At 40.4% G+C, this 24,646-nt stretch overlaps 1 protein-coding gene across 1 annotated transcript in view; it reads right to left on the bottom strand.

The window, feature by feature from the left end:
* SLC35F1 (solute carrier family 35 member F1) overlaps nucleotides 1–24,646 on the bottom strand; it is a 408,535-nt gene that overhangs the window by 63,328 nt on the left and 320,561 nt on the right. The window contains exon 3 of the mRNA XM_011282636.4: nucleotides 16,349–16,476. Within this exon, the coding sequence (XP_011280938.2) occupies nucleotides 16,349–16,476 (128 nt within the window). The remainder of the gene's footprint in view (nucleotides 1–16,348; nucleotides 16,477–24,646) is intronic.

Raw genomic sequence — 24,646 nt, 5'->3', positions numbered from 1 at the left:
CTACTTCTTGCCTGGCCTGCTCAGACTTATCTTTCAGAGCTCAGTTGAGACAACACTTCCTTCCGGAAGCCCTCTTTGGCTTCCTAAATCCAAATTAGGTGCCCCTTCAGGGGCTCCCATTGATCTCTGTATTATCAAATTGTACTTAATTATGCTAAAGCACAACTACCTTCCATAAGGGAAGGAATTTTTTCTCCCTTGCACTGTTTTACTTCCTGAAGCTAGATGGTGCATGGCATACAGAAGGACCCCTTAAATATTTTGTTAATTCACTCAAAAGTATTTATGGAGTATCTACTAGGTGCCCGGCACTCTTCTAGGAAATAAGAAATCTAAATAATAATAAATTCCCTGCCTTTACGGAGCTTGGAATCTTATGTAGGAAGTGGCAATCAAGTAAAATATATAGTATGCCAATGATGATAGAAGCTATGGAGAAAACTAAAGCAGGGGAGAGGGGAGGGAGTGCTGAATGGGGCAGGAGATTGTGATTCTAAACATGGGAAACAGGGAAACAGGGAAAGATTCATTGAGAAGGTAACATCTGAGCAAAGTCCAGAGGTGTTTATCTCATTCTCTGGCAGATAGTAGATGCTGAATGATGAAAAACCTCTGCTTCTTTAAACCATCTGGGGAGAGTTGCTGTCACTGAGGTAACTGGTACTCCCTAAAGCTGCGTATTGAGATGATTTTGGCCAAAGGAGCTGAAGGTGAGTGCTCTGTGCAGTTGCTAGTTCCTGTCCTCATTCTCTGGCCCAGATGGTGTCACAACTCCTAAACTGACCATAGAGCCTCCCACTTGATGACTCTGAAAAATACTCAGCTGTATTCTGTCTTTCTGTTCAAGGGATCTTGAATTGGAAATGGCCCCTGACCCAGAAGATACAAGCAAGAGGGAAGACAGGAAGAAGGGCAGAAATAATTCCTGCTGTTTTCTCAGAGACTGATGTTTTTATTTTTTTTTTAACGTGTATTTATTTTTGAGAGAGACATAGAGAGAGAAAGAGACAGAGACAGAGACAGAGCATGAGTGGGGGAGGGGCAGAGAGAGAGAGAGAGATACATAATCCGAAGCAGGCTGCAGGTCTGAGCTGTCAGTAAAGAGCTTGATGTGGGCTCGAACTCACAAACTGTAAGATCATGACCTGAGCTGAAGTTGGAGACTTAACTGACTGAGCCACCCATGTACCCCGAGGTGGGTGTTTTTAGAATTGCCATGGTCTGAGTCTTAAAAAGTCTCAGCAGCTTTAAGACTGTACCCTTCATTCTTTTTTTTTTTTTTTAATTTTTTTTTCAACGTTTATTTATTTTTGGGACAGAGAGAGACAGAGCATGAACGGGGGAGGGGCAGAGAGAGAGGGAGACACAGAATCGGAAACAGGCTCCAGCCTCTGAGCCATCAGCCCAGAGCCTGACACGGGGCTCGAACTCACAGACCGCGAGATCGTGACCTGGCTGAAGTCGGACGCTTAACCGACTGCGCCACCCAGGCGCCCTGTACCCTTCATTCTTAAAGCACCTCATAGACTTTTACTGATTTATGATTTCTTAACAAACACATCTATTCAAATGCATTGCCAAAGTAAGCAGGCTCTGCACGTTTTTTTCTTTTTTAAAGCGCAAGTACACTCTTCTACTTGATGTATTTATTACAGGTGAATTTTGTGCAGTGATCGAGTCAAAGTGAGCACTTCTGTAAAGGCACCCAGTCAGTCGTGATGCAGGAGTGTTTTCCTGTGCATCTATCCCTGACAAGACAGCATCAAAATGCTCCTCCAAGGAGACACTGTAGGTGGCATTGGGAACCCTGGTATCTTAGTAACCACAGAGAGGGATTAGGTCCTTGGCAGGATCTCTTCTCAAAAAATGGAAACAATGACACAGACAGGCAAAAAAGCCTGCTCTTGCTCTGTGTGTTTCTGGTTCCTTTTGGAGACAGCCTTTAAAAGGTTAGTACCTTCAAATCTGCCTGGGGGTGGGGAGGAATTCAATACTGTCTCCAATGAATTAGTTTCCCGTTGCTGCTGTAACAAATGAGCGCAAACTTAGCGGCTTAAAACAATATACGTTCATTACCTTACCCTTCTGGAAGTGGGAAGTCTGAAAACGAAGGTGTTAACAGAGCTGCGTGCCTTCTGGAAGCTCTAGGAGAGAATCCCTTGCCTTGCCTTTCTCAGCTTCTAGGGCTACCTGCATTCCTTGCTTTGTGGCCCCTTCCTCTATCTTCAAAGCCAGGAGTGTAGCATCTTCAGATATCTCTGTGACTCTTTGATCTCTGCTTCCACTGTCATATCTCCTGCCACCTTTGACTCTGGCTCCTCTTTTCAAAGGACTTTGTGATTATACTGAGGTCACTCAGAAGACCTAGGATAATCTTGTCATTTCAGCTTCATTAATTTAATCACATCTGCAAGAGTCCCTTTGTCTAGTAAAGTACCGTATTACAGGGGTTAGATCTCTGACATCTTTGGAGGACCATTGTCCTGCCTATTACACCAGCTGTGTTCATGCATAATGAAAGGTGTGCCTTGAAAATAATGAGGATTTTTTTTTAAGGGGAAAAAAAAAAACCCTGCCACTTATTGAACAGGGTGTGCAGGTGTTTACATATCTAATCTTCTTTAACACACTGGAATTCATTCAATCCGGACATGGTTGTCATTCAAGGTAGTCACTCTGGAAGGTCATGGGTGTATTTTAATGAAGTTTTCATTGCTCAAAAACATTCTGAACTTTCTGAAATCACCTTTGGAGCACTCACTGGAATATTCTTAATGGAAGCAGCCACTAATTCTTTGAGAGTAGGTTTTATTTTTTGGATAGAACACAAATGCTGGATTAAGCTAGATAATAGTTTGGGGAACCAAAGGAAGGATAAGTTATAAAGAAATTTGCATGATTTAAAATTGGCTCTGAAGATGTCAAAGAAATTCCACAGAATTTGAACAATGGTAGACACATCTAAGCAAATGTATAATAAAAAGCCCTTTGAGGAATATTAATCTGAAGGTATAAATTTGGTTATGTTTACCAAACCACTCTGTTTATATCTTACATAGTAAAATATCATTATTACCTCAAGGACATTTTTAGTTGAAAAGTAAAGGGGATCCTTATATAGAAAGATGCTTCTAATGATAAACCATTTGGAGTTTGCCTACTCTTAATTCTCATGTTACAGTGTCTAATTAGGGAAGTTATTTGTTACAAACTAGCTCTTTTCAAATCCATTATCCTTTCATATTGTGTTCCCTAATTAAATCCTTTATAGGGTATAGCATTGTGTTTTAAATGAGCCCAAACTAGATCAGTGGTATTAAAAAAATCCTCAAATCTTATAACCAACACATAAAATCTCTTACTCTCTCTTTCATCTTATTAATAATCTTAGTGTTTCAATAAACCAGGGAAATAATTACCTGGAGAAAAGTATGAAAAATTATCAGTGACGTTACTTATAGAATTTTGTTTGGGGAAAGGCAGGGAGGATGACTGGAAATAAAAACATGACTACATTTCTATCAAATGATTTCTTATTTATAAAAATCCCTTAAAGGCCAAATGAACACATTTGGGCAATGAGCATACTGTAATTGGCAAGATTTTAAAGCATGGCTAATCAGAAAACTCTGGCTTTTTAAAAAATTGAAATATAGCTGATAAACATTGTTATATTAGTTTCAAGTATTTGACCCAGTGATTCAACAATTCTATATATAAAGCTCCCTTACCACAGTAAGCATAGTCACCATACAGTGTTATTACACTGTTACTTACCACCAGTTTGGTCTCTGTTCTCTGTATTTATGATTCTGTTTCTTTTTTCTTTTTCTTTTTTCATTTGTTCACTTATTTTGTATTTCAGATTCCACGTATAAGTGAAAGCATATGGTACTTGTCTTTCTGTCTGACTTATTTCACTCAGCATAATACCCTTGAGGTCCATACACGAAACAAATGGCAAGATCTCATTCTTTTTTACAGGTGAGTAATATTCCAGTGTGTGTGTGTGTGTGTGTGTGTGTGTGTGTGTACCACATCTCCTTTATCATTCACCTATTGATGGATACTTATATTGTTTCTATACCGTGGCTATTGCAAATAATGCTGCACTAAACAAAAGGGTGCATATATCTTTCAAATTAGTGTTTTTGTGTTCTTTGCGTAAATGCCCAGTAGTGAAATAGCCTAACCATACTGGAACAGCCTGACTTTTAAAAATTTAATTAATTTCTTTTAAGGCTTATAAGTCATAACTTTTGAAAGTACAGAAAAATTTGAGTTTTGAAATTTTATTTACTTGGCCATTAGAAGACCTGCTTTCAATACCATACTTTCTTTGTTTCAGTCTTGTTTTCTCCCTGTCCTCTGTATCCCTGTCTTTTTCTCTTACACACACACACACACACACACACACACACAAGCACAATTTAGAGGTGCTCACTAAATCTATTTGCAATTCCTTTTTAAATGAGTGAAAACATTGATTAGAAGTGTCCATCTGGGGGCTCCTGGGTTAAGCACCCGACTTTCGATCTCGGCTCAGGTCATGATCTTACGGTTCGTGGGATGGAGCCCCACATCAGCCTCTGCATTGACAGCTGTGAGCCTGTTTGGGATTCTCTCTCCCTCTGTCTGTGCCCCTCCACCGCTTGTGCTCTCTCTCTCTCTCAAAATTAATAAGTAAAGCATTTTTAAAAAGTGTCCATTTACCCACAATTCCACCAATTCTCTTCTGTGGACAGCTTGCACTTTTGGGAGGTGTAAGGCAGGCAGTGGTTAACAGATTAATCTCTGTGTGTGAATATATTGAAGCCTTGGGGATATCCAAGGCTGAGCTCCCTATGTCTTCCCTTTTGCCCTATTCACTCTTATCCACCAAATAAGATAGGCATTTTGGCCATTAATTCTGAAAAGATGAATCTTGTTTGTGTGGTATAATATTGAACTATAAGAATGTTTCACTTTTCACAAACTTAGTATATTGGAAAGAATACTTATAGAAACAAATATAGTGACTATTCATAGTACAAAATGATTTTTCAATTTACAAGAAATACACTGTACATTTCCCAGTGTGTTAAAAATATAAATCATTTATACAAATTTATTTACAAAGAGTATTTCAGGAACATGTTCATTGCAAAAAAGGTGGTGCATCTGTACCACAGGAGAAAATTCTCTTGATTTTACATGTCAAGCAACGGTATCGCATGGCTTTAAGGTTTGTTTAGCCCCTAGTGCTGTGAAAACATGATTCCAAGTAGGATATTACCATATTTGTTTGTACAGTTTCCCCTGAAGTTTTCACTCCCAACCAGAGTGGGTTGGAAGAATTTTGTTTGTACCTAGAAGCGATCTCATTCATCTTTATGAGGTTTCACTTCTATTGACTGGCAAATGGTCTTACATGAGGTAATACAGTAATCAATCAGTGGCAAAGCTAATTGAAATGTTGGTTTCCTAACCTCCTCTTTGTGTCTCAAGCAGTCTTTCACCTGGATCGCTTTGTACACAACTGTACATTTGTCATTGCTTTTCTTCAGTTTGCTGCCCAAGAGTGAGAGTGTGGACTGGTTTTCTCAGATGGGATTAATGGAAGGAATACACAAAGCGGAAACTATGTGAGCAAAAGGAGCTGGTTATTTATTGAGCAACTACCACATGTTGGAGGCATGGCTAAAGTGGTCGGTGTCCTGGCTTGGCGACTAACTGTCACAGGGATCTCAGACAAGTCTAAGAATGTTGGAAGACCAGTGAGAGTTCTGTCTGTGGGAAGGACAGAGGAACTTCACTGAGGAAGGTGTTAAAGGTGATGGCAGGATCAGAAAAATATAATGTTATTGTTTGTTGCATTATTTTTGCCTGGGGCAGTGGGGAAACCAGGACCATTGAATGCAGTGTTACATTTGCACACACAGGACCACACCAGGAGGCAGGTTTTTAAACCCTTGTAAGTGGGAAAAATGCTCAGACAGAAAACAAACATATAAGGGCATCTCACTTACTTATAACCTGTCTACCTGAGTCACTGGAGCTGACACTCACCAGGGAACCAAGGGGCCCCATTTTACTGTGGGATTCATGCTGTCAGTAAAACCTAGGTTTAGAGACTCCACTGAATTGTCCCCTCCAGAAAGTCCTCTCTGTCACTGGTGGCTTCAGTCCCTCTCTGTAATCCGGTAGCATTTGTGTGTAGCTCCATTTCACTACTACTGCTCACACTGTAATTTGTCTATACATCTGTCTTCCAGCAAAATAGGGTAATTTTTTTTTTGGGAAATTTAGTTTTCCCCCTTCGGTCATGCCCCATTTAAAACCAAGCCATGAAGAAAAAGACAACAAGTCCTTTATTAGAACAGAGAGGTCATTCATCAGGTTTCAAACACCAAGCTAACTTTCCTGACTTCTTTAGCAAAGAAAGGTCTAGAGTCAGGTTCATGGACAGAGAAGAGATTCTAAATTCTGTAATTCTTGGGGCGCCTGGGTGGCGCAGTCGGTTAAGCGTCCGACTTCAGCCAGGTCACGATCTCGCGGTCCCTGAGTTCGAGCCCCGCATCAGGCTCTGGGCTGATGGCCTGGAGCCTGGAGCCTGTTTCCGATTCTGTGTCTCCCTCTCTCTCTGCCCCTCCCCCGTTCATGCTCTGTCTCTCTCTGTCCCAAAAATAAATAAAAACGTTGAAAAAAAAAATTAAAAAAAAAAAAATAAATTCTGTAATTCTTCCTTGGAAGGAGGATTTGAAACAAAGAGTCCATGCTAAAGAGGAAGAGGATGGGAAGCTTGTCTCTCCCACCATGGACTATGGGAAGAGAAAAGGAAATTAACATAGGAGAAGTGAGTGTTGAGTCACGTGTGTCCAGAGGTGCCTCTCTTGGATTGCAGTCCCAGAGGGAGAAAAAATACTAGATAGTTAGAGAGGACACTGAAAGCAAAGCAATGGTTTCCTTTTGGGACAGCCACACCAACCTGAAGAGGCTGCAGGGAACAGAAGGTGAAGCGTTGTTAGCAGAGAGCACTCTAACTCCCAGAATCCTTTTCGGCTCCTGTTTTGCCAGAGGTCTTAGTGCTCTGCAAAGGGGTGAAGGCTGGCTTCCCTGGGGTGGGGTGAGAGGTTCCATATGGCAGGGACCATCAAGGCTGGAGACCAAATGCCTTCACGGCCAGATACCTAAAGGCCCGCAGCATCAACGGGGATCAGAGGGGCAGTCGGCAAGGAGAGGGAGACTGCTAGAGGACACAGTGAACAGCAGAGGCCAGCAGAATGCCAGGCACAGAGTGCGTATTCAATCCAGCAAGTGTACACCCAACAACTGGGGGGCTGCCTTATGGTGGAAAGCAGCCAAAGGACCAACAAGGTCCCAGGTCACCAGGTCACACTACAGACCCACTCACACACCATCTCAGAAGTGATTATGGAAGAAGGGACTTCTGAGCGTTTGTCCAAAAGCAGCTCAGCTATCCAAAGAAAAACTTTTAACTGCAAGAAATTAGTAGTTTTTATAATGAATCAGATCTTCCCCTGCACCCACTGCTATTTAGCCAGCTTGAGGGCATTGGTGGGGGGGAAGGTTCACTGAAAAGATTAGATTGATTATAAGATATAAAGAAGATGTAGATGCTTTGAACATCTAAGAATAGCATGAGTGAATCTGTATTGAGGCAATGCCTATAACACTTGAGCTTCTTCCAAAGCACAAGAGACTCTTAAAAACTGAGAACAAAGTGAGGGTTGATGGGGGGGTGGGAGGGAGGGGAGGGTGGGTGATGGGTATTGAAGAGGGCATCTTTTGGGATGAGCACTGGGTGTTGTATGGAAACCAATCTGACAATAAATTTCATATATTAAAACAAACAAACAAACAAACAAACAAACAAATAGACAAACAAACAAAAAAAACACTTGAGCTTCTTGAGACCTGGGACAGTTTTTTCATCATCTTTATATCCCCAGAGCATAATAGAATACTTAAGAGGTGTTTAGAGTTCCATATCTGAGAAATGCATGAATAAATAAACTTACTGATAATAAAACTACTAAAGGTCATTTGTGCTGTCTTACCACATAACTCACCTTTAGAAATTAATCCTTTCATTCCTTAACTTATGTATTCAAGTATTTCATACATTTTGGCATCTATGTGTACATGATCTTGTGCAGGAAACAAAGATGAATTGCATCTGCATTTATTCAAGCATCAGAAATGTATTCAGTGCTTATTGTGTACCAGGTACTCAGGTCCCACCTTCAAGATCCTTATAGACATGTGGCGGCGGGGGTGAGGAGAGCGGCGGGGGGAGAAATATGTAAAAAAACACAACTATCATAAAAAGTAGAAAATGGCAGTTACCATAAGAAAAGGGAAGCTGAAGAAACAAAGAGAGTGAAGACAGGATCCAATGTGTGTTTTCCTTTCCTGCAAGCAGGGCTGTTAGAGACTACAGTGGAAGCGAGGGAGACAGGTGCTCTCTTGTTTCCCAATGCCTTTATCTGTGGCATCTGAGGGGCCAGCCCATGGAGTCCAAGTCAATGAAGTATAATATGAAAGCTCTCTTCTGTAGAAGGCAGTTCTACAAAACACATTTTTTTTTTATTTTTTAATGTTTATTTTTGAGAGAGAGAGAGAGAGAGAGAGAGAGAGAGAGAGACAAAGAGACAGAGCATGAGTGGGGAAGGGACAGAGAGAGAGGGAGACACAGAATGCAAAGCAGGCTGCAGGCTCTGAGCTGTCAGCCCAGAGCCCAATGCAGGGCTCGAACTCACGAACCGCTAGATCTTGACCTGAGCTGAAGTCAGACGCTTAACCGACTGAGCCACCCAGGAGCCCCTACAGAACACATTTAAAGACAGGTTCAGGGATGGGCATAGTCATGGAACTAAGGAGAGATTGAAGATAGTCCCTCTGGTGATGGGCAAAGGTCTATATTCTCTCTCAGGATAAAAGGCTGACAGGAAACCTGCAGTGCTCAATCAAATATTTAGATTTGAAGTGTTGCATATTTATTTCTACAATCATGAGAATAAAAAGTCCAGATCTAAGAAACCTGAAAGACATTCAGAATATTGTATTCCCTTTAAGGCAAGAACTTTGTCTGCTTTTAAAGCTTTGCTTTTAAACGCACTTTAAAATATCTCCTGAATAGTCATAAACTGCCACAGTCTTGCACCAGGGACAGGTAAAAACAGCAAGGGGAAAGAAGGAAATACAGTCTTAAAAGCTGAGCTCATAATCGTAAACTCAAGCCCATGAAACTGTTTCTAATGTGCATAGGTGTGCTTTGTCTCTGGGCTCATCCACAGGGCGGAAATTCAAGTTGGCTACAAATAAGAAGTTTAGTGACTTTGTCTCATGTATCATAACTTCTGGACTATGGGACCCCAGGTATGTGACTCCTGGGGATGAGCGGTATCACTCTCCTGTCTCTACTAAACAAGGCATACTTTCTTCATCACACTGCCACGTCGTATCCTAACTGTTAACACAGCTGCCCACTGCCCCACAGCAGGGCTGGAGTCTGGTCTGTAGTTGCACCCCGAACCTCCAGCCACAGCACAGGCATTTTTAAATCAATAAACACGTCGGTAGGGCAAGTCTATTCACACGACTTAAATTTTAGACATAACAAGGTACACACTACCCAGCCTTTCTTTGTGTCTGATACAACTTACCTTAAGTCTGATACACAAAGAGAAGACCCAGAAAGGCCTGAGAGTGATGTAAAGCAATGAGACAAACTGCTACGTGTGGATGCGGTAGCATGTTGTGTATGTTACACATGTGTTGTGCATGTGCTGTAGCATGATGTGTGTGTTACGTGCCCATGCTGCATGCGTATGCCCTTTAGAATTAGTCTCAGGGTTGGACGTCGCGCTGTGCACGGGGGAGGCTGGCTTGCATTCTGTATCATCCTGTCCTAATGTGCCTGAATCAGAGGAGTGGAACAGAAAGCAGACAACCAGGGCTAGAGGTATTTCTTTCTCGTGCTTTGCTCCCGATGTCAACTGCTTGAAGAATGGAAAGGGCTCTGAAGTACGCACCGTGTGAAGGAGGGGATGTGTTAGAGGATAGACCCTTCAGAATGGCTACCAGCAAGAGTACCGTAAGTCGTTTCCAATGTGAGTTAATTTTAGTTACCAAATACCACATTTGAAGAGACCAGCTTTCTTCTTCTTTCACAGAAGCACTAGTTTCATCTGTTTGCATTTTAGTACTACGTGGCTGAAAAAAGATGAATAATCTTTAGGCGAGAAGTTGTAAAGCTGGTATTTCTACTGGAATGGTTCATATAGCACCGTTATAAAAATAGCATAGCTTTTAGAATTTATCCAAATGTCATTGCTAATCTTTCTAAGTCACAAGTACAATCTATTCATTCTCCACAAGTCAAGAGATGCAAACCCACAAATGTGTCTTTAGAATACAATCCTTATAAATCTCTTTCTTTTATAATAAAGGGAACAGCTGGATTTCTTCACTTCAGTGTCTCTCTTCCATCATCTTTTTCCTTAATATGTTACCTCTTTTGCCGTTAACTTTCTTTAGCTTCCGACTATAAAGGCAAAGTTAAAGTTTTTTTTTCCAAGAGACGTTCAACATTATTAGCCCCTAGGGAATTATAAATGAAAACTGTGATGAAGTATCACCATGTGCTTTCTGGAATGGCTAAAATGAAAAATAATGATGACACCGAGTGCTCATGAGGGCGCGAAGATGGAGACCGACCGATCTCTCCTACATTGCGGGAGAGGATATAAAACGGGACAACCACACTGCAAAGTTGTTTGTTGGTTTCTAAAACCAAACAGGCACTTTCTATATGATCCAGTAATTGCACTTTTGGGCATTTATCCCAGGGTAATGAAACCTTGTGTTAACACAAAAACTTGCAAGTGAATGTTCATAGCACCTTTCTTTGTAAAAGCTCCAAATGGAAACAACCCAAATGGCTTTCAACAGGTGAATGGTTAAACAAACCCTGGTATATCTGGGCCATGGAATACTACTCAGCAATAAAAAGGAATAATATATTGATACATGCAACAATCTGGATGCACTTAAAGACATTATGCTTAGTTGAAAAGGAAAACAGTCTCAAAAGGTTAAATAGTGCCTAAGTCCATTTTACATAGCACCCTCCTGCCGACAAAATCATGTAGATGGAGAACAGGTTAACGGTTGCCTGATGACCAGGATGGCAGTGGTGGGTTGGGTAAAACTTCACAGGGATAGCACAAGGGAGTTCCATTGTGGTAATTGGGCAGTTCTGTATTCTGTTTGTGGTAGTGTTTACACAAACTTACATGTGGGACCAAATTGCACAGAACTACACACACACACACACACACACACACACACACACGAAGGAAAAGAGGTTGAAAACTGAACAAGGTCTGTAGTCTAGTTAACCATATTGTACCAATATCAATATCCTGGTTTTGACAATATACTAAAGTCATATACCATGTCACCATTAGGGAAAGCTGTGTGAATGGTGCAAAGAACTCTGTACTTTTGCAATTCCCTGTGAGTCTATAATCATTTCAACGTTTATTTATTTTTGGGACAGAGAGAGACAAAGCATGAACGGGGGAGGGGCAGAGAGAGAGGGAGACGCAGAATCAGAAACAGGCTCCAGGCTCTGAGCCATCAGCCCAGAGCCCGACGCAGGGCTCGAACTCACGGACCGCGAGATCGTGACCTGGCTGAAGTCAGACGCTTAACCGACTGCGCCAACCAGGCGCCCCGAGTCTATAATCATTTCAAAAAAATATTTTTCCAGGGTGCCTGGGTGGCTCAGTCGGTTGAGCATCTGACTTTCAGTTCAGGTCATGATCTTGCAGTTTGTGAGTTTGAGCCCCCATCAGGGTCTGTGCTGACAGCTCAGAGCCTGGGGTCTGCTTTGGATTCTGTGTCTCCCCTTCTCTCTGCCCATGCTCATGCTCTGTCTCTCAATAATAAATAAATGTTAAAAAAATTGAAAAATGTATATTTTTCCTCTCAATTTTCATGTATCAGTTGTTTGTGACATTTAACCCTACGTTTGGTGAATGTACTGAAAGGGCAGGAGGAGAAAGCAAAGAGAGGCTCTTCATGTCTTTTTGCTTTATGTCTCTGTTTTTAAGAGAATCAGGAAACGAAAGTATTTGGTGCTCTGCCAACTATTAATGAAGGCTGTCTTGCTAAAACAGAAGTGCTTTGAAAAAAGGCTACTGGGTCACATCCTATCATTTCTTTCCTCAGAAACTCTCATGGCTCTCTGTTACCTATAAAATGAAGTCACACTCTTTATCCTGCCATTGAAGACCTCTCATAACATGGCCTCAACTTAGAGTTTCAGCTCTACATTCCTCTCGTCCTCTATTCTATTGATGAGAATCCATTGCTTCAATCTGTTTTCTACACCAGAGCCCAAGTTTTCTTAAAAACCCACATTTGGATTCCCCTGGCACTTGGCCTAAAGACTCAAACCCTTGACCTGGACATCACGACTCATAGTCTGTCCCCTGCCTCCTTTTCCAGGCCATCTTGTACCACTCTTCATTCTCCGTGTCCAACCACATGACCTTGTCCACAACTTCATCCTTGCCACAGCCCTTCCCACACAGGGCGTTGAGCACATTGTCTTCTTTGCTTGGACCTCTTTCCACTCCTCTTGTAGATCTCAGCCCCACTATCAATTCTTTAGGAAAATTTTCCCCAACTCCCCAGTTGAGGTCAGGTTGTTTTGACAACCGTTCTAATAGAACACTTTCCTTGAGAACATTTATCCCTCGTTATAACTATACATCCATTCCTTTGATTATTTGACTAAAGCCTGCCTTCTCCATCTGAGTGGAAGCTCCATGAGAATACAGAGGGTGTCTGTTTTTGCTCACAACTTTGTTCACCACTTAATACGATGTCTTGAATGTAGAAGTATTCAGTTATTATTTTTTAAGTGACTAGATGAATCAAACTGGAAGAGCTGCTCTCCAATCATATTCATTGGGTTTCCTTCCCCCAAAATCTGTCATGCTCTTCACTCCAGGTGCAAAGCTATACCCACATTTTATCCTCTCTACACTTTATCCAATTTTATAGACCACAGGAATGGATACTTCCTTGCCTTTGGAAATAAACATCATCTCTGCCTCCTTTGGAAACTGTAGCACTTAGGAATCTGTTCTCTTGCCATACTTGGTGTTTTCATATAAAACCTTTATATATATTTATATTTATATATTTATAAATATTATTATATTATAAATATAAATATGTATATTTATATAAGGTTTTTATATATAAAACCTTATATAAAGGTTTTATAAGCTTATTATAAGCTGAATTAATTTATGGCAAACTCAAAAAGAAAACGGGAGGTGGCCAATTTAAGCTGAAAGAAAGTTTCAAAACAATATATGTATACACAGAAAAATCAAACAAATCTAACATTTTCTCATGCTTGGTGTAATTCTCAAGAATGAAGATCCCCCGAGTCATGTTCTGAACACATCACCAAAGGTAGCAGGAGACAATACTATATATACAATAACATTCAGAAAAGTGGAGAGCTACTCAATGATTGTATATGCCTATGTTTCCTTACCCAATGGAAGAAAAAACAATTGTCCACAATAGTGATATTCTTTCTAGGTTCTACATACAAACCCATCCAGTAATAAATGTGTGTGAATTCTGTGAGTGGCTGACAAAAATAAAAATTATAGAATCAAGGGAAAATTATTGATCTTTGTTAGTTCTACCAAGTAAACTAACTTACTAAACAGCAGTACAGATATGGTTCCCAGAACAAATGCCTTCTGTTCTGACCATTTATTGTTATTTAATAAGTTTTTTTGTTGTAGGTGGCAAAAATAATTCTAGAATTGTTAGCTTCAACTTGCTTTTTTCTTTCTGCTATCTGTTGCTAACTAAATTACAATGAAGACCAACTGATATTTCAGTAGAATTATTATTTTTCTTTCTCTCTACAGAGTTAAGATAAACTTTTTCATAGAATGGAGCATTGAATAGGTGTTAAACAACTAATTTGAGAGAGGTGGCAGGATGGATTTGGATGGCGGTGTATGACATGGGTTGAACTAAACACCTGAAGACCAGGGGACCGGTTGTTAAGAATAAATTGTCACTGTTCACAAACAAAATGAAAAATTGAAAGGAAAATTTTGAAGGGGGAGCCTGGGTGGCTTAATTGGTTGAACATTCGACTCTTAATTTCATCTCAGGACATGATCTCATGGTTCATGAGTTTGAGCCCTGCATCAGGCTGTGTGCTGATAGCTGGGAGCCTACTTGGGGGTCTCTCTCCTCCCCTCTCTCTGCCCCTACCCAGCTTGTGCACACATACACACACACACACACTCTCTGTCTCAAAATAAATAAACTTTAAAAAATTTTTGGAAAAAGCTCCATAAGAAACCAGCAATTGGTTGTGACTTTTCAATGCTTGAAAGAAAAAAAAAAAAAGTCAACTGTATTTTCAAAGGGTGAATTCTCCTCATACTCCCCTAGGCTCATTTCTAGTTTTTGATTCTAGGCTAATGGGCGCAGTTCTGCCACAAAGCTAACATTTGTCTCTTCGTTGTCCCACCACATCTGTGTGGACATTCTGGAGGTCTCTACATTTAGGTAGAGAACTGCTGGGAATCTCTATGCCCCCAAATACTAGATATAAGTGCAGGTGAATTAACTTCTCTGAACATTTATTGAGTACCTGGCATGTGCTGGGTTTTCTACCAGGTACCAGAAAGTCAAAGGTGAGCAAGAAATCACTCTTGCGGTGAAAAAAAAAACCTCACAGTTTGGTGGAGTAGGTAGGAATCATCCTTAGGTAAGGCATCATTCTCAGGTAATAAACACCATTCTTAGGTAAGACAGACTACAGACAGAGCTAGAAGACAAAGTGCCATGGGAGCACAAAAGAGAGATATCAGTTGTCACTGTGGGGTTTGTTGAGGTGAGTAAGAGTTAAGCTGGGCGCAGAGGCTCTACAGCTGATTTCCAGCATCTGTCCACCTCTCCTCTCCCACAGTGGGATTGCTCCCACCCTGACTCCAGGAGTGAGTGCTGATTGATGAGCCAGTGATCCTCAAGCAGACATGATACCTCTCTGCCAGAGGGCAGGGACAATTTTGGTTGTTATAACGACTGAAAAAGATGCTGTTGGCATTTAGTGGTCAAGGGATAGGAATATTAAATGACCAATAAAGTAGGAAAGGGATCCAAATCATGAAAAATTGTCCCCCTAAAATGCCAGTGATACTCCTATTGAAAAACATGAGTCTAAACCAATCAGAAAAATCTCATCCTGTATCGCGCTGGGGAGTCCAAGTTTAAGCCAATTAGGTCCCAGCATCTCCCTGTTCTCATTGCGGTCCAATCAGAGCTCTGGACTTTTCTTCAAGGGGTCTAGACAAGCATCCTTTCTGTCTCTCAATGGGCGTGTGGGAAGAAGCCTGTAGCCCCATCTAAACCCATTCTAGATAGCTTCCCATTCAGTCCATATAATCTCAGTTTGTTTAGGGGGTTGGTTTGCTTGTTTGTTTCTTCATTTTTGTTATTGTTGTTTCTAAGCAAATTATTAGAATGGCATGAATGTTGTTGTGGCATCAAGTCTAAGTAAACTGTTATATGAATAATGTTTTGTTTTCATCCCGGAGCTTTGGAATGACTACAGAATTCATAATATTGCCGTAAAAGGAGAAATGAGGGTGAAACAAAAATAGGCAAACTTATTATTTATGGTGTAATGAAGAATGTAAGTGGTGCCTGGTGCAAATTGTGAAAACCCAAGTTAAACTTGCAATTGTGTGTATGCATGTGCATAAAAGAAAAAGAGAGGGAGGGAGGAAGGAAGGACACAGTGATTATCTTCATGAATAACGCTATTTAGGAATTGATGTCTTACTCTTTTACAAGAAAGTCTGTCCCTTCAGGTTGCAAAACCTCCTCATTAAAGAAAGCTAAAAGAAAAAATTATCAAGCCTTGTGATTACTTAATCAAAGTCCATGAACATGTTCTAAATAGCTTAAAATAGCCCTTTTTATGCTTATTAATAACTCTCCTACTGACATAAGATTAGTTGCTCCTATTCATAGCTAGAAAATATTTTCCTACGTTGTCAATCCTTATGGTCTATTAAGAACAAAGAGGAAAAAGATATCCAATTACATTTGAATGGAGAAAAACTAATAAGACGTAGAAATAAAGCTCAAGTTATTTTTTATACACCCAATTTTCCTCTTGTAACACTTCTAGAGGAGTATTCAGATTCCCAGGTGACTCAGCTGAAAGGAAACTACATCCGGAAACAGAGGCAGCTGCGAAGAACAGAAGAGTCGCCCGTACCTGGATGCTGGTCAGAGTCGTGTACTGGTAGGCCTTGACCACCAGGTAATTTGCTTCCAGGTCGATGAGTCCCAGGATCATATACTTCCACCACCTTCGTCGTAAAATTGCCAGGAGGTTTTCTTCTCCTGTGTTATGAAGGTAAGAAGAAAGGGGTTAGGTTCTGAACACACGTTCTAAAGGTTCTAAACTGCCTACTTAGAAGGATTCTAAAATATTACCGTATGATGTATTTTTTACTGTTCCTTATGAAAAGTTTAATTAGACAAACGAGTTGTGTCCAAGACCGATGCGTTTTTATTGTACATTTTGGCCTTTCGGATTGGTTTCTATGCCAGAGGAAGCCTGGGCAGGATTTTAGATCACCATGCAAAGCATTTTCTCACGAGCGTTTCAAGGAGAACACATTACATCACGTAAAAATAAAAGGAAAGGTGTGCCAGAAAGGCTGCATACACACACAGAGTCCAAATCATTCCAAACTTCAGTATTGTGGTAAAATAGAAAGAAATGAAATGAGGGCAGCTCAGTGACAACGGCCTCTGCTTGGCAGCTGATCTGCAGTTAGATTCCAAGACTCCATCCTGAGCGCTTGCTCAGCTTTGAACGTTACATGCTCTGAACATTACATTCTGGTGGGGTGTGGGTGATGGGAAACAAAGGAAGTAGGGGTCATTCTCAGATGGAAAAGAGCCATAGGATCATTGTCTGAATATTGCCCCAAACCCTCACCATCTTGCCTCTTAAGACTATAGCATCAGAACAGATTTGGAATCCCTTAGTTTTTCATCTGTATTTTTACATATTTCAGACCTGAGATAAGCCTTATTTTTCAAGAGGAAATCATGATTGTTAATAATAATAGCTCTTTGGAGCCAACCTGTGAGGTCTTCCTAGAGGATGGTGAATATGTAGAAACCCTGAGTGAATGGTGACTGTATTCATTATGTACTGCTGCACAACCATTATCCTAAAACATTGATGCTTAAAAAAACAAGCATTTATTATCTCATAGTTTTGTGGGTCAAGAATCTGGACACAACTTAACTGAGTGCCTCTGTTTCAAGATGTCTCAATTGCAGCCAAGTTGTCAGCCATGGATGTAGTCATATCTGAAGGGCTGACTGGAGAGGGATCTGCTTTTTTTTTTTTAATTTTTTTTAATGTTTATTTATTTTTGAGAGAGACAGACAGAGTGAAAGTGGGGGTGGGAGAGAGAGAGAGAGAGAGAGAGAGAGAGAGAGAGAGAGAATCAGAAGCAGGCTCCAGGCTCTGAGCTACAAGCACAGACCCTGACACAGGGCTCAAACTCAGACTGTGAGATCATGACCTGAGCTGAAGTCGGATGCTTAACCGACTGAGCCACCCAGGTGCCCCGAGAGGGATCTGCTTCTAAACTCAGTGAGAATGGCTGTTGGCAGGCCTCAGTCCTCTCTACAATGCGGGTGGGGGGGGAGGGGCGGTAGGGGGTGGCAGTGTCGGGGGGGGGGGACCTGCAGTCTTTCTTATAGCCTATTACCATAAATGACACTTCTGCCCTATTTGATTCTTTAGAAGAGGGTAAGTTCAAGCCATATTCAAGGGAAAGAATTTTGTAAGGATGTGAATACCAAGAGGCAGAGATCATTGGAGGCCATCTCAGAGGTTGGCTACCCAGTGATACACACCTTCAGTACTATAGCTGTGCTTAAGCTGGTCCTCAAGAACCTCAACAGACCCCTGAGCCACTCTTAGAACTTTGAACTCCTAATTTCTACCATTGGTCTTATTCCAGTCACCACGATAGGAGGTGAAGACCTTTTCAACGTTATGAAGACTCGTAAAACAAAGCTTTCCAGCTACATGGATAACGTCAGGGTGTGGGTCGTGTCTGGTTGGCAACAAGGAAGGAGAGGTCCCTGGACCTTTGGTAAGCTAACCCAGTTTTCAAGCCTTATTTTGTATGCTACGCTTCTCATATCCTTTGCTCCAAACACACTAAAAATCTCTCTCAGTGAATTGCTAATTCCTGTTCATCCTGCAAAGTTTAGTTATTCTCTCCCATTTTGTCTGATACCACTGCCCCCTGGGTAACGTGTACCCAGCTCTGAATAGTCTTTTCACACGATTGCAATTACTTAGAAATTGTCTCTTCACTAAACTAGGAATTTGGGGATGGTAAGACATCACTGTCTTACTCATACATGTATCCACAGCACTTAGCATACTGACATATACTAAGGATTAGCTAAGTGTTTTGGAATGAACAAATAATTGAACTGAAAAAAGTGTGAAGTGCTATCTCTCTGAATATGTCAAGAGCCAGCTCTAGAATATGAGTCACATTTCTTAGTGTTTTGCACTTAGATTCATAGCTGGTAGATGTGATCCCCAAGGTTATTTCCTCCCAGCCAACTCATTTTGGCAATGCCCTCGCACAGCATTTCTGCCTTTCTTACTTGCCTACACATTTGATAAATCAACACACCTCTCAATTTATTTTGTAAATTAGTGATTCGCGACTTCACTGAATATTCCCATCTTCTTGAGAGATTTTAAAAAATTTCAATGTCTGGGACCAGTCCCCCCAAATTCTGATGTAATTATCTTTGGGTGGGGCCAGAGCATTGAGCTGAGGATCAAATCTAAGACTTTCAAATGGTTGGTGTCCAATGGCGATGCTCAGGATGACCTCAGCTAGGAATTCCAAAGGGGTATAACCACAGACGATTGAAGACTCTTCATACCAAAGAAACATCTGAACATCTGGCCTAAAGTATGCTTTCCCTTGTCTTGTCTCTGGGCTTTTCCTTGTGCTGATTCCTCTGTTTGGACTATTCTTCCTCAGTCTCCAAATGAAGGATCAGCATAGACACCACCTTCAGGAAGCCTTCCTTGATCTCTTAACTCAATCTTCCTAGGACTGGGTTTCCCTGTGATGTGCTTCTTTAATGTCTTTTGTTTATCCCACATATAATACTTATCTCACTGTAATGACCTGTTTTCTTGACTCTATTACCCATTAGATTATTAACAATTTGGAGAGCATGGCATTGCCTTGGTCATCACTTTATCTCTAGGATCCAACAGTATATGGTGAGTGGTCAATAAATAATACAGAATGTATAAATAAATTTCATGTTTAATAATCTTAGCAATGCTAAAGAGCATCGAAATTGAGGTACTTAAAATATATCTACTATAAACATTCATGTTCCAGACAATGAAAATTGTTTTTTAGTTAGAATGTAGACAATATCTGACACAATTAATTTGGTGACCATTTTACACATAATATACTATACATAGGACATCAAAAGGTTGATGGCATATTTAACTGCAAAGCTGCAATTCTATAGTCACAGGTCATTGTCCCAGTTAATTTACACAATGAACAGAGAATTGCCAAACTCGGAGCATACCAGCCACATCTCAATGATGTAAGACTGAAAATCTGGGTCATGGTGCTGTTTGTTCTACCAATCAATAACATATTCAAAGTGTAATTCATTACATAGATTCAAAGGAATGATTAGTTGCCTTGCTGTTCCGCTGAAGAAGTCTGCAAAGCAAAACACTCTAAATAAATGTTCCATATTGTTTCATTTGAAGCACCAGAAAACATACAACACTTTTGCAGAGCAGAATTATCCAGGAAGGCAAGAGAGCACTTTTGCATTTTGGCTGAGCAAAAAATCCAGCCCTTGAAAGGACTGCTTAGGGATTTGTCTACATGGCTCTCATTAACACTGATGTACAATAGGTGATTAAAATTCTTTCTAGAATAATGAAAATGCATTCTTTACAGCCTCTGTGCCAAACCGCTCCCTAAATCTCATGAAATAGGGCCATCCATAAGAAAGAGAAGCACAAGTGGTGGTATGTTAATGTTTTGAAATTTTTCTTCTTCTTCTTCTTTTTTTTTTTTTTTTATAATTAACTAGAAACAGTAATAAAATCCATGGGTGGAAACTTTAGAATTACAGTCTGGCATTTAAATGCGTTCTGTTAATTATTATTTTTATTATCAATATATTCAAATATAAATAAAAATATTAGAGGACAATACAATAAGGTAAACTCCAACCTGATTTTGCTACATTTGTTTCAGAAATTTGGGGATTCTTTTTGAGGAAGAAAATGCTACAGATAAAACTGAAGCTTCTTTTTTGCTCTTGCCAAATTCCCTTCCTTTCCCTCCTCCTTTAAATCATTGCCTTGATATTATTGTGAATCCTTCATGTTTATGTTTTTGTTACACCTTTTCTAGGTATGTTTGTATCCAAAATATTTCATAGTTTATATCCAACTATGTTTGCATCCAAAAATTTCATAGTTTAAAGTTTTTAAACTTTATATGAAAGTTTATTGTATATACTGTACATGTAACATTCTTCTAGGGTTTTTAAATATTTAACATTGTTTTACAAATGTATCCCTATTGTTTCATGTAGAGCTAATTTATTTTAAACACTGTATATTATCATATTTTATGAATCTGTCACAGTTTATCTAGTCTCCCACCAATAACCCATCTAGGTTGTTTCCATTTTTTCTCTATTAGGAACAGTGCAACAAAGAAAGTTACTCTAATTTTAAGTAACAGCACTCCAGCAACAATAACTATTTCAATAATTAAGAACAGGGAAAGGAATTACTGGCAATCTTGATCATGTTATTCATATTTAATTTTACTAAGCACCAACAGCATGATCAATCAAAAGTGTTTTTGAGTTTTTGTAACAAATAACTTCTAGGATAATTACTATGTACCAGACAGTATCCACATGCCTTACAAATAACTAATTTACCTAATCCTCATAATAACCCCATAGAGTAGAGATGGCTATTAACTTTACATGCAGATGACAAGATCAAGGCCTGGAGGAGTTAAATAACTTGCCCCAAGGGACACACAGATAAGCCAGGATCTGGACTCATGACAATCAGGCACTGGGCTTCAAACTCATTAGCACTGTACAAATTTTGCCTCACTGATTTGTAACGGTGGCGTTGTCCTCAGGAGTCACACATTTCTCATTAAAGACTCTTTCATGACCTACCTGTCCCGACTCACTGCTGGGTGCCCCACTGCTAACTCCAGGAGGTGCCCATCACACTGAAGCCCGTGTGCATGGCGCCCCCTGGAGTTGCCAGTACCCATGATGGAGCTGTGTGTCTACCCCTGAAGCGGCCTGGGGATGAGGATGTGTCCCAATCACCATAAGGTCAGTATCAAGGATATGGTGTCTCCTTGCCTGATCTAAAGTCCATGACAGACTTGCCCTTCTAAAATATAAAATAAGGTCTAAAATAAATTCTGTAGCTTAGAGAAGTTTAATGACAAATTACTGTTTTATGCTGTGCTACCTGCTGAAGCCTCAGGCATAAAAACACTGGTCACACACGGGTGGGGCCAGGGTGGTGGTGGTTATTAATACATGCTGAATGAAGGAAGGGAAAACTTTTGTACAAAAACCGAAACATGGTTAACATTCATGGCAGTGCCTGGAAAACAGATCTCTGATTCATAATATTCATAGTATTCTTGTTCACCCCCAGTGGTAGTCTGAGTAAAGAGTAACAGCACTGTAAGACAGTACCAGAGGGAACAAGACAGCTGCATTATTCTTGGGACATTTTCATTAAGGGCTCTCATGGGTGGTGTGGTCTTTCATGGTGTTCTTATGCAAGAACAGGACCCAGAATGCTTTGCAGAGAGTCTACAGCAAACGCAAAGCCCCTACACAGGGGGCGAGGCCCTTACTTGAACCGGCACCTCCTTGGCTCACAATCTGAAGCCATAACATCATCTTTATCAGGATTCCCAAGGGAAGTGTTTACGTATGAATCCGTGAACCTGAAAAATTTTAAATGACTGATGACGGAGGTTTTAATTACTCACCATTAAAAGCTGAAATTTATTAGAATGGAAAGCTTGAGACAATTTTCTTTAGTCAGAAAAGTGAACCAAATAAATGCACTTAGGAGGAAATAAAAATATAAGTTGTTCACAAAAAGGATCGCAACGAATTATACCTTATAACATGAACCTGAGTATAGGGATGAAATACAAAAAAAAATAATAATGAAGATTAAATTTTGTTTTGTATTCTTTCACTCATGTTTACTATTAGAAACAGTGCGATTAGGACGAGAATAAAAGACAGAGTTGCGTCTTGGTCGTATCGTGTTGCATCTCAGACCTGGGGTGGAGCACAGACTGCCTTCTGCTATGTGGTCCTAAGTAACTTGGTAAATGGCTCTGAACCTTGATCCCTCTACTGCGAAAGGTAGTATGAGTAATGTGTGTAAGCTAATATCTAATATAAGGTATGTGCACAGAACATAATAGCAATGGGTAGGGTTCTGAAAACCTTGTATCCTTCCAGCCACCCACTGCATCTAGCTCACCATGTGTGGTAGAGCTGCCTAGAGGAAGCCCAGGAACATGAATCTTCACAATTATCACTTCGGGCCTCAGCCACCTACCCCTCTCTGTCCCTTACCCTAGGTCACATCGCAGCCAGCATACAACATTTGTCCAAACTAGAGGCAAGCTGAGGCCTTGTCTTTGATGCCTCTCCCCCGGACCAGCCAGTGTTTTGATCCTTTGCATAGCACCACTTACCCTGAGAGTGGAGGCTGTGTGAACGTACAAGTTTTCTGCCATCTTGTGCCAGGCCCTTCTCTTGTTTACACATCCTCAGCTAAGCCCCACATAGTGATTTAGACAAGTTAGTCAGTGTAAGATCTTGTTATTAAGGCGAGAGCGCTGAATAGCACCTTAAAAATCTGCTCAGTCATCTGGCTGTTTTCCAGAAATGCCTAGTAAAACATTGAAGAAAATACCCAAAAGCAGCTAAAGATGAATCATAATCCCATCAGGTTGTGGTAGCCGTTACTGTAAGTTGAATGGGAGAAAATAAAGATACATGTGTAGAAATGATCGCACACAGGATAGGTTTCTCAACGGTAAGTTTATTTCATTTCTTTCAAAGTTACATTTCTGGCATTGATAATTAAAATACAATATTCTAGCTCTAATTATGAACTCTATTACTTCTTCTGAGATAAAAGCGTCTACACATTGTAATACGAAAATAAAAGTCTCAACTTTTCAACATGTGTATTTCAGTGTATGTTACCATTTCTTACATGAACCAAATCACTCAAATCTTAGAAAACTTCCCTTTATGAATTTTTTAAGCTGTCATCTTTTATGAAGCTAAGATATACAATTTTATGGGGCACATTTATCCAAAGTATCCAAACTTCCTGTTATCTTGATGTGTCTTAGAAAATACAATTACTAACATTTTCTTCTCCGTACCAATATAAAAATCGGTACGAATTGATTGCCTAGCTTTTATCATCCAGATAGTTAAAACACATAGGAAGATAAATAAATAAAGAACTTTTCAGAGGCACCTGGATGGCTCAGTTCGTTGTTGAGCAACCAACTCTTGATTTCGGCTCAGGTCACAATCTCACAGTTCTGGTGTTTGAGCCCCATGTCAGGCTCTGTGCTGACAGTGTGGAGCCTGCTTGGGATTCTCTCTCTCCCTCTCTCTCTGCCTCCCCCCTCCCCCCGCAAGAAAGAAAGAAAGAAAGAAAGAAAGAAAGAAAGAAAGAGAAAGAAAGAAAGAAAGAAAGAAAGCAAGCTTAAAAGAAAGAACTTTTCAGGGGGCACCTGGGTGGCCCAGTCCATTAAGCATCTGACTCTTGATTTCAGCTCAGGTCATGCATGATCTTATGGTTCATGAGATCGAGCCCGTGTCAGCCTCCCTACTGACAGTGTGGAGCCTGCTCAAGATTCTGTCTCTCCCTCTCTCTCTGCCCCTCCTCAACTCACATGTGTGTGCTCACTCTCTTTCTCTCTCTCACGCTCTCTTTCTCAAAATAAGTAAATAAATTAAAAAAAAAAAGAACTTTTCAAGATATCTAAAAACCCACATACAGGGGCACCCAGGTGGCTTAGTCGGTTGAGTGTCTGACTTCAGCTCAGGTCATGATCTCATGGCTTGTGGGTTTGAACCCCACATCAGGCTTTGCACTGACAGTGCAGAGCCTACCTCAGATCCTCTGTCTCTCTGTCTCTCTGCCCCTCCCCCGCTCATGCTCACTCTCTCTCAAAAATAAATAAACATTACAAAACTAAAAAAAAATTTAAAAACTTAAAACAAATTACATACCAACTATTAAACTCTGTTGATTGATACCTGTGTGCTATGGGTTGCTCTACCTCTTAATGAAAACAGTGCATTAGACCTAAACAACTCCCACAGACAAATCCCACCCAGAATTTCTTTAAAACAT

This window comes from Felis catus, chromosome B2 (genome assembly GCF_018350175.1).
Source record: "Felis catus isolate Fca126 chromosome B2, F.catus_Fca126_mat1.0, whole genome shotgun sequence".
In the NCBI taxonomy this organism is placed as follows: domain Eukaryota; kingdom Metazoa; phylum Chordata; class Mammalia; order Carnivora; family Felidae; genus Felis; species Felis catus.
Note: the sequence above shows the minus strand (reverse complement) of the source record. Positions and strands in the feature narration are given on the sequence as shown.